Source organism: Pholcus phalangioides, unplaced genomic scaffold, assembly GCF_987345545.1.
Source record: "Pholcus phalangioides strain wild (caught in Gottingen) unplaced genomic scaffold, Ppha-v1.0 ptg000003l_1, whole genome shotgun sequence".
Lineage (NCBI taxonomy): Eukaryota > Metazoa > Arthropoda > Arachnida > Araneae > Pholcidae > Pholcus > Pholcus phalangioides.
In genome coordinates, this window is record NW_028301596.1 from 37,056,772 (window position 1) to 37,075,111 (window position 18,340).

Consider the following 18,340-nt stretch of genomic DNA (forward strand, 5'->3'; position numbering starts at 1 on the left):
CAGAAGATACGTTCTTAAACCACAAAAGATCTTTGAACTGCTTTTACCATAGCAATAACTTCTGCTTCGGTAGAAGACAAAGCAATACAATTTTGTTTCTTGCACGACCATGATATAGGACAGTCATTTATCATAATAATATTACCTGAGACTGATTTTCTATCATTGGGATTTGCTCCCCAATCTGCATCGACATACACTGACAATTTCGAAACAGGGGAATCATTTCTTTTATATTTCATTTTTATGTCAACCGTTCCCTTTAAATATCTGAGGACCCTTTTCAAGGCACTAAAAGCAACATCAGTTGGATGCCCTTGGAGCTGACTCAAACAACAGACAGCAAACAGAATATCGGGTCGACTAACGTGAGCCAGGTACAACAGAGAACCTATGAGCTCCCTGTACGGTCCTTCGAACAAATTCCCACTCATGAAATTAGCAGATGTTGATTTCGGTTCCATTGGAACAACACTAGGTTTGCATTCGTTCATATTAAATTTCTGCAACAATCTCAAAATATATGATTTCTGATCAAGATATAAACAACCAGAAGAGAACTCCATATGAATACCTAAGAATTCTGTTGCTAATTCACTTTTTGACATTTCGAACTCTTTAGATAACATAGCAATAATTATTTTAAGCTCCTTATCATCTGAGCCGGCAATTAACAAATCATCTACATACAAAGCAATGATAATTTTCTTAGCATTAAAATTTCGGATAAAAATACATGGTTCAGAAATACATTGAATAAAACCTACTTTTACCACGAAGTTGACAAATTTCTGATACCATTGGCGTGGGCTCTGTCTCAATCCGTAGAGACTTTTCTTCAGCTTGCACTTCCGGCCACTCTCGTCGTCATATCCCTGAGGTTGATCCATGTAGATCACTTCATTTAAGTCGCCGTTCAAGAACGCGGTTTTCACATCTAATACAAACACTTGTAGATTCTCTTGAAGTATCATCACGAGTACAAGTCGCAAAGCCGAGATATCGATGACTGGTGAATATGTTTCGTTGTAATCCAGTCCTTCTTTCTGCATGAAGCCGCGAGCTACAAGCCGAGCTTTGTGCTTACCATCGCGTTTCTTTCTGCAAACCCACTTGCATGAGATAGCCTGCTTTCCTCTAGGAATTTCCTCAAGAGTCCACACGTCGTTCTTCATCATACATTTCATCTCTTCATCCATGGCCTGCTTCCAGGGTCGCTGTTCCTCTTTCGAAAGCGATTGAATATCGTTGTAGTCAAGAGTTTCTTGACAGGCAACCATTGTCATATAGGTTTCAGGATCAGGATACCGGATCGGCTGTTTCGTTTCTCTTTCGGATCTTCTTGGTTCTGGTGTGACATGGCCGTTTTCGTCACTTTCCTTCTTCGTTGGATCACCATCACTGTCCTGAGAAGAGAAATTATCTTCCACGGTTGCATCATCGATCGGGTCGTCTATGTTGTCATTGATAACGGCTTTCTTTTCTTCATTGAATTTTACATTTCTTGAGACTATGATACGTTTCGTCTCTGGATCCATGAGTCGGTATCCCATTGAAGAGTACCCGACGAAGATCATTTTCTTCGATCTTTTATCCAGTTTCTTTCTCAAAGCTGCAGGAGTTAACACGTACGCACTGCATCCAAAAACTCGAATATTGCTTAGATCAGGATCAGATCCAAACTTCAGTTTATACGGTGTACAGTTCTTTACGGTATTGCTTGGAATTCGATTATGCAAGTACGCAGCAGCTCGAATTGCTTCGCCCCACATTTGTTTTGGCAAGTTGGCTTCAAATATGAGGGCCCGCCCTTTGTCCAACAAAGTTCGATTCGCTCGTTCAGCAACTCCGTTCAACATTGGAGTATAAGGAGGAGCAGGATCAATCGTGATACCATTTTCTGTTACGTAACGAACAAGTTCGCCTTTAACATATTCGCTAGCATTATCACATCTTATTTTCTTCACAGAAGTATTCAGCTTCAGAAATTCAATCAGTTCTGCAGGAACCTCACTTTTCTTTTTCAGCAATCGAACCTCCATGAATCGTGAGTGATCATCAATAAAAGTGATGAAATACTTCTCACCCGCGTGGGTCGCTGGAGTGATCGGGCCACAAACATCAGTGTGCACTATCACCATAGGCTCGGTTTCTCTTTTCCTCGGTCCTTTCCCAATCGGTTCAGCGCTCTGTTTGGAAAATGTACAGACTTCGCAAAATGAATCTTCAACTGGAAACCCAAGTTCCTTTACAGCTGAGTTCGATGGATGACCCAACCTTCGATGCCACAGTTTCGCATTACATTCAGCAACATACGATGAAGCTATGCGAGGGGAGAAACCACTTACATACTGTCCTTTGCTGTTGAGTTGAGCTATGATGAAATTTTGATTTCCCTTCCGGACACGAACACCACTTTCTGAGAAGATAACCGCAAATCCAGCTGCTTGAATTTGTTTCACAGACATCAGCTCACCGTTGAGCTCCGGAACATACAGCACGTTGGTCAGGGTCAGCTTTCTCCCGTCAAGTTCACCAACGATGGTTCCGATTCCCTGAATACTTAACCGTTCAGTTTTTGAAGCACAGTCAACAGTTCCATTATATGATGTCATCGTTTCAAACCATTCCCGCTTGCTACACATGTGTGACGTAGCACCGGAATCCACGATGAAGAATCCCTTGTTGACACCACCGACAGCGAAAGTCACAGCAGCCGATTCAAACTGCTTCGCAACGGAATCTTTCCGAAATAAACAATCCCTCTTGAAGTGGCCGACGCGACCGCACCCATAGCACTTCGGTTTATATTTCTGGAACTTCGATAAGTTTCCTTTCCTCTTGGAAACACCAAAAGCAGCATCACAATTCGACGTAGCATTTTTCTCGATCGATTGTCCTTTCGATGTGCTTTTCTCCAGCATCAGTGCTTCAGCATCAACGAGTCTTTTCGTCACAAATTCCAGACTTAGATTGTCACTAGGCTGATTCTCTATCGCTGACTTGATTACATCATATTCCGTTGGTAATGACATGAGAAGATAAACAACGACGTCCGCTTCATCCACTTTCGCCCCCGCGAATTTCAACTCGTTCACGATACCGAGAAGTTCATCGATGTGTTGACGCATCGAACATTCGCGTTTCTTTTTCATGGTAGCGAGCCTTTTGCGACATAAAATCTGACTCACCGTCCCATCCTTTGTATACGTGGATTTCAGCTTGTTCCATATCTGCAGGGCAGATCGTTGTTCACACATGGACATCAACACCTTATCGTTGATAAGAGTCATCAGCAATGCGTATGCTTGCTTGGCTTCCTTGACCTCCCTTGGTTTCGCCTCATCCGCTTCACGTAGTAAGTAAGCATCAAGCTCTTTCGCAGCAAAAAGAGCCTCCACCCGTCTACTCCACAACGGATAATTCCCACCGTTGAAAGGTTCCACTACATAATGAAGTTTCCCTTCTACCATGATGAAACCTACGAGACGATCGCTTACGAAACCAACGTAAACCGCGAAAACGTAAACCTAAACCAAAACCACGCTCTGCTGTTAAAGAGAGAGGTGCGAACGAGGCGATGTCAGGAAGAAGACTCTCTATTATACAAGAGAGGACACAATATACAAACACATACACACCTACGCAGATAACTAGAAACGACCGGTTGATGGACATGCAGCGTCATCTATACACATACATATATAACATAAACTAGTGCGATTACACTTCTAACAGTAAGTGTTGGAATCCATAGTTCCAGATATTGTAATACACAAATGTGATAAGTTATAAGTAGACAGGAAAGCTGAGTTTTTCAGTATTCACTGATGTGTTATGTGAATGGATTTTTATGCAAAATTAAACTTTGAAGATATTCTCTTGAAAAATCAGCACAATGTCACATGTGTGCACTAAGCCATCGATAGACAACATTTTTAATTTTCTTAGATTTGAAGAAAAATAAAAAAAGCTAGAGATAGCGAAGTTTTAGGAATGATGAGGTTTAAAAAACATTTTCCATTAACTAGTTCTTGTTTCCATTATAACAACTAAGACAATAGAGCCTTCACAATTATTAGTGAATAATAATCTCCTCCTAATCGTCTTAAGGCCAGCTATTGTCGGTACTCAAACTCGGTCAAAAACGACAGAGATTTTTTAATGTTCAATACTAAACCTTTGATTGGTATTGAGACATGATATTATCCAACAATAAATCAAAGTTTTGATTCAACTCAACTTCTCTGATCAAACTCAATTTTTCATTTTTCAATGCTTAAATTATTTTTGCATAGCTTGATAATCATTATAAGAAATAATTATTTTTCATTATGTAAAAATAAATTATTATAAATTGATTTATAAAGAGAGAATGCTCAGTGAGAAATAATCGGATAAATTCATATTATTTATTACAATACTATTAATAGCCTAGAACCAGACAGAAATAAAGTTATTCAAAAACAGATTACGTCATTTGAAATATAAGAAAATAATATTTTCTTGTGAAATGAATTTTATATTCTAAATAGTAACGTTATAATCTTAAGTTCAGTACAAGCATATATAGGAAACCGTATTACACAATAATCGTTTTTATTTAAAAATGTGATCAGTAAGAACTATAAATTTCCGATACCGTACTTATGAACTCTAATACGAAATAATTGCTCAATATTGACTTTTCTCTTGTATTTATTAACGAAATATTTTTTAGAAGAGAATCTAAGATTCCAGTGTATCATGACTCAATGATCAAATTTATTAAATTAAAAGAATTGATTATATTCCGCAGAGCACATACACACACACGCGAGTAATTGTAGTTATTGATCAAGATTCAATATTTCGACTTATTACGAACTTTCCTTTCTGCCTTTAATAGAATATTAATTCTATCTTTTTTTTCATGATTAGTTTTCTTCCCAAATATTCGTACAGTTAATTAAGGCACATGGAAATATGATTCAAATTTGAAAGTAATGCGGTTCGGACGGAGGAGTGTATATGAGTTCTCCCTTTTCCATTTAATTAGAATAAGCAGATTAGAGTGAAAACATGGGGGCCTTTTTCGGTTTCATAAAGAAAGCAACTGATAACTAATTAGGTATTTTCTTAGAACAGTATTTAGTAACTGTCTTTCGTGCATTTAAAAGACGCATCTGAGGATTTGAAACATATTTTTACTTCTTTTTTTGAGGAAGAAAAGGTTACTTTTACTTTGGGAATTCAAGATTGTCCAGGTATTATTGCTAATAATTATGATATGTTTTGGTCAGGGGAAAAAAAAGAAGGTATTTCCGAAAAATCTATGAATAACTTACGATTTCTATTGACTGCCTTCAAGGGGTAAGGAGGGAAAACACTGCAGGCGCAGCTTTTTAAATTTCGAATAATTGACGTAAGCTGTGTTTAATTGGAATCATAGTCATTAGTATATTCCCTTTCGAAACAAAATGTTTGTATTCTTTGAAGCAATATCGAATATTATCAAAGTTCTAGGATGCGGATTTACTTCACTATTTCATGCTAATCACTGTCTGTTAATTAATAATTTATAGGGAACGTGTCATTCCGATATTTTTAAATGAGATATAATGAACACACAAAACTTATTCGGGAAGTGTGTAGTTTATTCCTTTACCCTCGAGGATCATGACGAATATTTAATACCTTGTGGGCCTCATTAATGATGGTTATTTTTCTTATGTACAAATCCATATATGTATTTTCGTGGGATGTTATTAGTTTTTCCCCTGAATTTGGACTATACCTATAATGATGTAATCAGGGAATTCGTAATTGGAATCGCTATTAATGAAGATTCTTAGACTGGGACTTGAGACCCTTATCAGAAATACTTAAGGGTCTTAATACTTAATAATACGCAAATCAACGATAATTGGAACAACAAGTATACGATTTGATCTTCATTTAATAATGCCCAGATGTAATTCCTTTCAAAGAAAATTTTTTCGTTAAGAATTTTTCTACTTGGTTGCGAAACTCTATATCAGAAATGAAATTAATTTAATTGCCTAATTTATGAGATATTTTTTAAGCTAAGAAAATCAATGTCACGAAATGCTCAGCCTATCTGTGCCCACTGCACTCATTCGAGTGCAGCGAGGATATGGTTTTGCATAATATTTTAGCCTTGCAGCTAGATGTATAATTTAGCACGTGAGAGATAACACTACTCAGAGATTTTCATCGAAAAAGTTCTCGAGAAGTCATTTTTGGTTTAGGAATGAACTCTTGAAAGTATGTGTATTTTATCATACCAACTTTATTTCCACCTCATATTATCGACATTACATTACTATTTTCATGCAAGTGATTCTTTTGTGAGTGATTATTTAGATTACAGTTTGATGTGAATAAATAACACATTCCAATGCCGCTTTCACTTCAACGTTTTTCTCAAATACGTCGTCATATTTTGCTGTCTAGATTTGGAGAAACTTGTCGTCCAGTTTGATACTTCCTGTCGATACCTTAAAAAAATCACTTGTAATATTCTTAGTTTTGTTGATAACATAACTAATTTGTTGATAAAATAACTAATTTATTGATAAAATAACTAATTTGTTGATAACATAATACATAATAACGTCACTGTACAGGCGTAAACAGGTCAATTCAGGCTGTAGGAGATCCACCCCCTCCTCAGATAAATGGAGGGGCTGAGAATGCAAGTGGTGTAACTCCAGATTAGTCACATAAAATACATAAAATAACTAGGAATTGTTGTACTTACTTAGGAATGAAATGGTGCGCAAGTTCAAGTTGATAAAATGGCATAACATGGCACTAATAGAACTTTAATTAATATAAATTCGAATTTCTTCGTCCCGAAAAATTATTTCAAACTGACTTACACCACTTTTATTCTCAACCCCCCCCCCCCCCCCCACAAACCACAAACATTAAGGTATGCGACATGAGTATAGATTTGAGTATTAAAAAAAGGCAAAGCAGCCTATTTCTGTAGTAAACTTAAATAAGTTTTCTATTTTTGTATATTATTAGTGATATCCGATATTCAGGTCTCACAGACTTTTATCGACATTGGATTTTCTGAGTGATATCTATTAAGACAGATTCGAAATTAATAATCTGAATTAAAGTAATTGAAAAAAAAAATTGTCTTTTTCATTTGTCTCAAACTTTTACTCCGATTTCATTATTTTGCATGAATTCCCTATGCAATTTATAACTAATCAATCTGATAGTCAAACAAAAACTAAATTAATAAGTTGTGATTTGTTTAATATCAAAATCAAGGGGGTACGAAGATTACCATTCTTGATTTCAAGAACAAATTTGAATGCGAAGAAAAGCATTATTTTTTTTTCTTGGTTTTACAAAAACTTTTTCTGAAATAAAAACAATCCATCGACAAATTATGAATATTAATTTGCATGGACATTTTTACTGATATACTTTTTAAGAAATTTGGTGATGGGGGGGAACGTTGAAAAAAAAAAGTTATATTTATTTTCAATTATGCTGTTTCAAAATTTCCTTTATGATGATAATGAAAAACTTCCCGTAAGCGTTTTTCTGGGACATCTGATAACGTGATTCAAATCCAGACATTTATCGGAGTGTTTTCATTTTAAATAATAATAAATTTTAGAAAAACAAATCGGAGCATCAAATATTTTTTCATTATTTTTTTCGATGTGTTTTCAGTAGATTAATGTAGAAATGAAGTGATGAATCGCAATTTCTCTTTATTTTAGTCAAAAATTTGTTTTGCTTGAAAGCTTAAATTTCAGGAAATGGAAAATATTCTAATTTTATTATCTTTTCATTAATTATAAATGCATTTCATGAATTTTCGCTTTGGAAATATCGTGAAAAGTAATGACTAATGAAGTCTCTAAAATTTTCGTCATGGCAATTCAAGTCAAAATATAAATAATAGAAATTCAAAAAAAATATTTATTTTTAGGAAATTGATAATTTCTGTGTTTAAAACTTGGTGGATATTGAAAATGCAATAAAAATTCGAAATTTAATGTGAGAACATGTGAGATAATTGAAGATAAAGTAATTTACATGCTTCTCAACTTCCCTAATAAAAATATTTCTCCGAAATACATGTATATCACGAAGGAGTAAAAGCTGAATTTTAAATTTCAACTGATACATTTTGATTTGAATTATATATATCATGATACCAATCAATTAGTTAGCTGTTAAAAAAGTAATCATAATTGAAAGATAGTTTGAAGTTGAAAGGCTACTTGTAGGTAATAACAATGGAAAAATCTTTGAAAACAACATTTAAATATTTCAAAATATTAAAGTACGAATAATTTAAAGTTAAATGTGATTATAAAAATAAATTCATGAAATAAAGAAAACATGCAAAACATTAATGGACAAGAAAATTCACAAAACGCAGAAAAATATGATTAATAAATTTTCAAAAATATATTATTAAAAAATAAGAATATGTGCTTCTTAAAAATTTTAAAATATTTATTTATGATTAAAAAGCTATACGATCAATACAGTTTCAAAGATATGAAATAATGAAAAGCTTAAAATAAGGGGTACCAAACTCAATCGGGCCCTGGGCCATTTGCTTCAAAACTACACCTCAAATGGGCTACCAAATATTAACAATTAGAATCAAAAACTAATAATCAGTAATTACATTTGTGTTGAATAGTAATAAAATTTTGTTAAATAGTAATTAAAATTTTGTTAAATATGTTGTTGCAAATTTATTGTTGCAGAGCATGTGTAGCTATGATTTCGCTGATTTGTTAAAATATATATTTAGTTTTTTTTTTTCACCTTGAAGTTTGCAACCCGAATTTTTTTCTCTTAGTTAAAATCACAAAGAAGGTAGTTATATGAAAGTAATTTTACTTCAATACATTTATTTTATACATAATTTTTGAGGCTTTCAAACACCTTCTTTACGGCCCTGTATAACCAGTTCAATTTAAAATACACTTTTTTCTAATGACTTTTCTGGCTTTATCTAAGTGTCATTAACTAAGAACAAAATTGTCAGCTCTAAAAAAAATCAGGTACTTAAGGTTTAAGAAATCTCAATTTTTCAACGCTTTTGTGTTCAGAAATAAAATAAAAGATCTATACTGAGAGTTCACGACAAGATATCATAGGCCATATATAAATCAAAATTGTTTCAGGATTGAAACATAAAAAAAAAAAACCGAGATGAGAAGGGAATTTCTGTCACTATAAGGGGGAAAAAAGTAGAAAACCGAAATATGTATTCAGTAGAGGAAGCCTCATAGCAGATTCCTCTACCTTCGATATACTGAGGATATCACTCATAAAATGATGAAGATAGGGTACGGGGCTTGGAGAGTTTTACAGAGAGAGCCTGAGAGATATAGAAACACTTTTCAATCTAGCTCTCGTTACAAAGAAATAAATAAATAGGAAAAGAGGAGAAGAAAAAAAAAATCGAGATTCCAGGGACCTTCCATTCGATGGATATAGTGAATGGCATCTCCTCGTACTGTACTCGTTTGTTCCCCCTACATATACGCATACCATCCGCAATTTGTCCAAGATTTCATATTCTTTTGTGCTAGCACATACACACATTCATATCGGAGCAAAGACATACGTGCATACTTTCCTCGCTGTACTCTACCACGCCACTCGTGTGTCTCCAGGCAGTGGGAGTATTCCGAAGTACTTTGCCGATGTACTAGGAAATAGAACGGAATGGAGTTTCGGAGACCGCGTGCATTAATGTGATAGAGATTTTATATATATACACACATCCATGTATCGCTCTATTCGACTCAAATATGAGACTGAGTTCCAATATTATTATTATTGTCTCCGCCGATACCCTGGATCCAGATGATACACTTCAAAAAAAAAATACATATATATATATATGTACGTATAGGTTGTGGAGATGAGTATGTAGGGTATGACGTTGGTGGATTAGGCGTAAAGATTTTTTTTTTTGTATATATCTATAAAAAGGAGAAAGAGGTTGAAAGTGGAGTTTCATCACCACGACACATATATTCCTCGAAGAATTTTCATTTTTCTTTTTTCCCATTTTTTTTTTTCATCTCGTATTGCGCTTCATTTTGAAGTGGCAACGGGTATGATTCCCTGCAAGTGTTTGAAATTCGTCGATGATTGGGAGATCATGGATTGTGAGGGGAGAAAAACTCGTTTATTTGATTTTCTGCCCTTCTACATTTTTTTTCTTTTTTCTACAGACTCATTCCCACATTCTTATGTATTGTAAGGTACCCAACGAATCAAAGAATTCATATCATTCAGGAATGTTTTGAAGACGGGATACATATATATATATCCGTCCATACTTTCTTTATCCTCTCTTCTAAATCATGGTATTCGAACGATATTTTCTTGGCCACAAGTTCTCAGAGATTATTTTACTTATTTCGTATCGAAGGACAAAGTATTTTCGCTTTGTTAATGACGAAATGGACGATTTTACATGGCGAATGTTATTTAATATTTTTGATAGCAAAATGCAATGTCTCTCAAAAATATATTTTTCCTAATGAATTAAAAGTAAATACAATAAATATAAAAAGAAAAAGAGAAATACATATAAAAAGAGAAATGTAAAAGAAAAAAAAACCATATAAAATATTTTTCAAAATTATTGAGTTTCAATCATTTTTTTCAAGTGTTTTCAATCAATTTTCAAAGTGTATTTGTATTGCATTGATTAATTAAAACACAAGTTTACCAAAAAATAACAAAATTTATCAAAAATTCAATTACATCAATATTTATTATAAATTAAATTATAATATAATATTAAATTATAATATAATATTAAATTATAATATAATATTAAATTATAATATAATATTAAATTACAAAAATATAATATTAAATTATAATATAATATTAAATTATAATATAATATTAAATTATAATATAATATTAAATTATAATATAATATTAAATTACAAAAATATAATATTAAAATATCATCTCATTAAACACTAAATGTTTAAAATATTAAATAATATTAAATGATATTATGTATCAGATAGTATTAAATATTAAAATAATAAAAATTCAATGAATTAAATTGATCAATAATTAAAAATAAAATTAGCAAAATTTATCGAATTTTAAATCAACAAAAGCTTTTCCCATAAATAAAATCTGATTTTTAATAATAAATTTTATTCAAAATTGATTTTTTTTCCAAAATTTTTATTTTTATTATAAAAAAAGGAACTGATGCAAATAAATATTTTTTTTACTGAAATGTTATCAAGTGGTTTTCTAAGCATCATGAATATTTGTATTTCGATGATAAGTATAAGTAATGAGAAATATCATATTTTTTTGCACACTTGATGTATCAATAAATTGTAAAATATATGAATACGTAATGTTTTTGATAATTTTTGCATTTTTTTGTTCTTTGAATTTTTTAGAAGCTGCTTATTTGGATGAAATTCTGCATGTCCAGTTCTCACAATCAGCTACTGCTGGTAGTACTGTAAAACCAGCAATAGGAAACGAAAATAAATCTGAAGGTATTTAATAATCAAATGCATTTATTTAATTAGAAAAAAAAAATTTACAAAGAAGCGGTCAGCATAGCATGTCAATAAGGTAACCTAAGGAAAAATAACTTCATTGAAAGCTAAGTTTTTAAAAATCACAATATAACACAATTTTTTAAACATATTAAAGGCATACACTATTAATAAAGTTAAAGTTTATAATCTGTTCATTATATATAAATTAGTTTTTCTACTGTGTATCAAAAAATAAAAATTTTTGGAATGGAATCGGAATCCTCGTTTTTTTAGGTGTCGTTTCCGAAGGTAAAAATGACTCAGTGCTAAAGCGTGAATTTGCTGAAGAGCCCAATGACCAGGCGCAACCAACTGCTAATCAAAAGCCCCAGAGAATGAGATTCCCGCTGAATGTGGAAACCAGCGAAGTGCGATCTGGGGAAGGTCATTTTGGCAAGTTGGACACTGTGGACAGCACCCAAGCTTATATTCTCTTGAAACAAAAGTACGTATACGCACTTATTTTTGTTTTTGAATAACTGGATTCGTGTAGTGTTCCACTAAAACACCCCGAGGTCTTGCAAGAGCGGCTATGAGATTAAATTATAATTGAGATTCTGCGAGTATTACAGAGAATAGGAAATTTTTCCACTGACTAAAAGCATAGGCGTGTTACAAAGATCAAGGAGGCGGACAAATTAGGAAATATGCCAACTCAACTTTGATTTTTAAACCGAACAGAAAACGGATCAAAAGATAGCCAAACGACCAGATACTACACTAAAAAGCTTAAGTATTTTTGGTCGAACGTCTTAATATTATTAAAATTCGACCCTATAGTTAATTAGTCCTTTTAAAAGACCTCTAATCCGATTTACCAGCGAATTTAAAACAAAACTTTCTTTTAATATCCAACTTCAACGCAATAGCGAGAGAAAACACAGCGAGTAGGATTAAAACTTAGTTTCGATAAAAGCATCTAATTGAATATGAGCTCCTATTTTCGTAAAAATTGTTTTCTGGTATGAAGAAAGAGGGGTAAAGTAAAAAAAAATTCGATAAAAATTTAATAATATTCTGGGAATCCATAGAAAGCTTTAGTGGAAAAGAAGTATAATTATAGGGAAGATTGAATGTGAAATGGTTATTATGAGATTATGAGTAATAGAGGGAACTGAGAGCAAATAAGAGTAAAAATAATTTGCTCTCAGCGTGAATTCTCACAGAGCTGAACTGAAATTAAAAATACTTCAATGTAAGGAAAAAGCAAAAACATAATTTACCCTGATCCGTCAAAAAAAAAAAAAAAAGTGGGAAAATTAGAAAGTTATTTTTTTTCCTATTTATCAGACTCAATAAAGCTGATACCATTGATAATAATATATTCTTTAGTAATGTTTACTCAGAAAAAATATATAATTATAATATTTCCGGATCCTGCCAAAAACAAAGAATAACTTATTTCGAATTTTGCAATATTGACAAAAACATACGGTGAGGAATTTTTAGTAAAAACTGAATTGCGTTGGAATCTTTACGTTTAAATATTTACAGACTTTTAAGACAATCATGTTGTTCACCATATGACAGGGAATATAGAAAAAATCGTATCGTATATAAGAGAAAAAAAGCATTTATGGAAATATAATACAGAGTCGAACTCTCTTTTTTATACTACGTTAAGAAGACAGTAAAAAAGTTCGAATCATCCAAAATTCGAATTATCGAATTCATTTATATAGAATGACTATATTTTCATAAAAACGCAAACTCTTGATAATTATGACCAATGTATTAAATGCTGTCACTGACAATGCTGGTTTTCCCTCTGTTGCAACTAGGGTTTGTATAAAAGGTAAATGATCACGAAAATTATTTCGTTCATAAATTTGTAATTTTCTTTTTCATGCTCTTAAACATTGCACAACATCTTCAAATTGATCTAACGAATTAAAAAAAAACGCTATTTTCGAGCGTTACCAGCCTTCTTGTTTCCAACATGTCCATAGTTTCTGTATATGTTGTAATAGGGAACTATGTTTTTTCGTTGATAAGTTTTCGACCTCTTTGTGAGAAAATTCAATGTTCTCTACTTTGTTCTACACTTTTTTACCAATGCATATTCGTATGTTAACAAAAAAATTTTTAGAGTCAAAAAGCCTAAGAACCTTGTTTAGAAAATGTGGTAAAATGTTACATTTATATTCCAAAACAAACAATAATGCTAGACAGACGTTGTACCACAAAAGTCACTGAGATTTCAGCACTCCAGCTTTTGAAAGTTTCGGTCATAGGAGACAATTACCAGTCACACATACATACGTATTTCCTGAGTGGTAGCATTTGCATCTGCGATTTGCAGGTGCTAATGAAGCCATTTAAGATTCGGTTAAACACCAGCTGAAGCGGGAATTACCAGTGTGTGAAACCGGTACTAGAATCATTGCTTCTTAGAGCCAAAAACATAAAAAGTTGAGATTTTTTGTGTATTGTTATTTTTTTAAATATTTAAAAGTAGGCCACATGCTATACGTTGGAAAAGATCAATAAACTACGGAATTAAAAAAAGACTTGACTAAAATTTAGCTAGGAATTTTAGGAAAACGAGAAATTTCGCAAATAACATATCTGAATAAAACTTCGAACTTCAAAAATCTGAAGGGGAAAAAAATCGAGTTAAACAAGTAATTTCAACATTATAATAAATAAGAAACTCAAGGGGAATTCCCAATATTCGAATTAATTCAAGTTCGAATTAGCCAAGTTCCCCCTCTATTATTTTAGCATATGACAGGAAATGAAGAAAAAATCATAAAACTTATTTTATTCATCACGCACTAATGACATATCTAGAATAAATGAAATTCCTGCAAGATCGGAGAACAAGAAAATTACTCTCTTACTCTCTCTCTCTCTATATATATATAATAAAAAAGAAATTTCTTTCTGAATAAAAATACATAAAATACGGTTTTTAGATCGAAAAATAGAAATGAAAAAGACGCAGACAAAGAAACAGCAGGGAAATGGTTTGAAATTCTCTAGGAAAGAAAAATTCGAATAAAATACAAGCATGTAAAGAGACATAAACTTCTCTTAAAACGGATGGAATTTAAGGAATTTCCTTCGGTATTTAAGATATTTAAGGGCCATAAAAATAGAAAAAAGAAAGACTTTGGTAAAAGAGTTTTCTCTAATATTTATGAAAAAAATATATAAAAATAAAAACCATGTGTTGCTCGTTAGGAAGCGAAAAATAACAAGTGTGTTATGCTGTTTTACAAGAAACTAAATTCCCATGTCTCTTATATTTTTATTTCGTACATCATATAACTAACATTTTAGCTTTTATAAGAGTGATTTTTTTTCCCTATTTTCCTTTCTATATATTTTCTCCGAAAAACATTCCATTTTGCCATTTTGTGTTTTACTTTGATGCAAACCGGGGCTTCATAATTGTTAGTGAAGCCGCTGTACAGTTATTTAGGAAAGATCATGGGAAAAAAATAACAATTTTTCTTGAATAACTTCAAGGAAATGTCTTTTTTTTTTTTTACGTCTCTCTCCATTGAATGTGTATTTCGAATGGGAATGTAAGTTTTTCATGGAGAAATTTATTATTTTTTGGTATTTTTGTCTTTTTTTTTCCTTTCCGAATTTTGTGAAATTTCAAGAATTTTAAACACATTTCACTGTTTAAATATTTAGTTGCACTCCCTTATTTTTAATATATATATATTTTTTTGAAATATTTTGTTTATACTGCGCATGTAATCATCAAATGAATTCCTTTGTATAAATTATTTAAAATTCTGAAAATTAGTTTGTTTTAAAAAAAAAATTAAATTTCTTAATCCGAAATTGCTTGTATGAAAAGAATTTCACTTTTTCCTCACTTTATCTTCAATTACAATTTAGTATGAATTATAAATACCAACTTAAAATACCAGAGTTTCATGTCGTATGCAATATTTTTGTGTATTAAAAAAACAGTAATAGTTTTCAGTTCACTGTGTAATTGTTGGCGTTTAATTAATTATTTTTTAACTGTTCTAAAGGGTTTGGATCCTTGATAAATATTTAAAAAATTAATCGAATTAGCTTAAACTATTAGCAATCTTTCATGGAAAATATAATTATATATTTCCTAGGTACATTACTTCTGAAATTGTATGCGAATGAACTAAAATTTTTACACATATAGAAAAATTGCAAAATTTAGTTTTTGAACAATATTATTTTGAAGTACACAAGCATATATTTTTGTAGAAAATTCATATTGGTCATAAATAATTTTTTACGTAAAAAAATACTCGTATTTTCATTTCTACTCTGGTAACGTGATAAAATCTGAAGTTGATTGATTGGTCTGTGAAATGCCAGTGAAAGGTGCTCCGGTAAAAAAAAGTATTAACAGTAAAAGATTGATCATATTTTCTCCATGGAAAAAAAAAGCAGGACATCACGATCCCTACGAGTCATCGCAATTATCGCCAAAAAAATTGTTAAAAGTAAGTAGAGTTGTCAATTGGAGCAAGAAAATGTCAAAGGGAAGTAAAGTTTCTAATTTTAGCCAAAAACAATTTCAAAGGTGAGTAAAAGTCAATTGTCGTTAAAATTACTGGAAAATCTCCAATGCCGAGAAATACATTTCTACTGAACCTGACAATCAATTAAAGTGTAATTCAACTGTAATTCACCAAAAATATTTACATACATATGTTTGACAAATATATTTATTTATTTATAATACAAAGCAACAGGTTTAAACCCAATTACAGCTTGCAGTAAAAATAAAAATTTGCACAGAATAGAAAAAACATGATAAAGTACACAAAAGACAAATAAAAAGTAACAAAAATTACGCAAAATACAAAAATTCTATACAAAGATATATACAACGCAATCACAGCAAAAATCTTCTAAAGTCGGTAACAGAATAATGAAAAATATCCAGATGTTGAGGAAGCGCATTATAAAATTCGGAAAATCTGTTTACAGCACAGTAATTACGAATATTAGTATTATATGATTTGATGGCAAATGAACAATTAGATCTTGTATTGTGACACTTAATATTGAAGCAGATTTCGTTAAGAATGGGTATGCAATCAATTTGGTTAGTCAACAGTTTCCTGAAAAAAATAACGAGCAAGTACTCTCAGCGTTTTTGTAAGCTATTGATTTGAAACTGTTTCGTAGATGAGTGGCAGATAGAATATTGTTATAAAGACCATGTGTTTTGAAATATAAATACCTTAGAAAATTGTTTTGAATAATTTCAAGACTCATAATATGGCAAGAGTGAAATGGGTTCCAGATAATTAAAGCATATTCAAGTTTAGACCTTATAAGCGTATTAAAAAGGGATATTAACGTATTACTATCTTTGAAATCTCTCGACATTCTTTTAAGCGAACCAAGTTTTTTATATGACACAGAGCAAAGATTTTTAATGTGATCAGCAAAGTTAAAATTGGTACTATAAATAATTCCCAAATCTGTCGCAGAGGTTCTTCTAAGCAATTGGCAATTATTAATGTTATACGTAAAAAAGATTGGATTCTTTTTGTGAGTGAATGAAAGAACAAAATCATTTATCAATATTGAGATTAAGTCTATTAAGTAAACACCATTCGTGAAGTAAAGACAACTCATTTTGAAGGCTATAACATACATCAATACAATCAATACTTTTAAAAATCTTCAAATCATCAGCAAAGAGTAGAATGATATGTGAAATGAATATATTTATCTGGCTATATAATTATGTTTATTAGAGTGGTAATTATCATATAATTACAACCTCAATCCTTGATTTCAATAAAAAAATAAAAATTCAAGTATGATGCTTTAAAAATCGAAAAAAAACGGGACTTATAGAAAATATGGGATAAAAAAAACTACGGGAATAAAAATGTCTTGTGAAATAAGGTGATATCATCACCATGTCTGTCCCATTTTTCTGCTCGCGGACTACTTGCGCGCCATATACTTGGCTCATATGTTCAGCTGTAGAATACAGAAACAATCATGATTTTCGGTATACATTTGCAGAAAGGTCCACTATTAATCAGAAAAGTATTATCGTTCTAACATAATCTGTAAATTTACGGGATGCTATTTCATTTACCTGTCCGTGAACTCCACAAATTTAATTAATACAAAAAAAAAGAAGCCCAATGAAAAAAAAAGTCTTAAAGAGATTTTAAAACACATATTTTATGTAAAATTTCATGATAAAACATTTTTCGAACTTTAAGTAAATAAAAAATGTGGAACCAAATAAAACGTAGGGAAAAAGATCAGATTTAATGGGAATGTAACTTTGGATTCTAAAATCCGAAAATTTTTTCCTTATGTTCATACCATAAAAAAAAATAACCTAAATTTTTTATTTTTTTTGAAAAAGAAGAAAAAGATCCAATGTATGGAAAAAGAAATGTCTCCACAGTTAAAATATCCCGTTACGTACGAAGTTTTCTCATTATTTTTGACTTGAATCAAGTGGAAATGATGTGCGAGGCTTAGGAATTTTCTCATTTTGTAACATCCAAGAAAACTTGGTTTTTCTTCTTTTTTTTTTCATTCTATATTATTTATTCTTTCTTCCAATTTTCTTGCCCACATGTTTAAGTGAATGAAATACTAGAAGTGAATCTCGTTATTCACGTAGTTGTGGGAAAAATTTGTATATTTCTCCTCTTTTTTTCCCGTCATTTCTCCATCCCCCCCCCCTTTTTCTTTTATATTTCTGTTCGGAAATCTTCATCTTTTAGTAAAGCTACTTATGTTATCCTGAA

General features: G+C 31.5%; 1 protein-coding gene across 2 annotated transcripts in view; it reads left to right on the forward strand.

The window, feature by feature from the left end:
• The window catches only part of IA-2 (tyrosine phosphatase IA-2), a 417,960-nt gene that overhangs the window by 153,940 nt on the left and 245,680 nt on the right, over nt 1-18,340 (forward strand). For both annotated transcript variants that reach the window (XM_089247694.1, XM_089247685.1), the window contains exons 9-10: nt 11,451-11,552; nt 11,832-12,042. In XM_089247694.1, the coding sequence (XP_089103820.1) occupies nt 11,451-11,552; nt 11,832-12,042 (313 nt within the window). The remainder of the gene's footprint in view (nt 1-11,450; nt 11,553-11,831; nt 12,043-18,340) is intronic.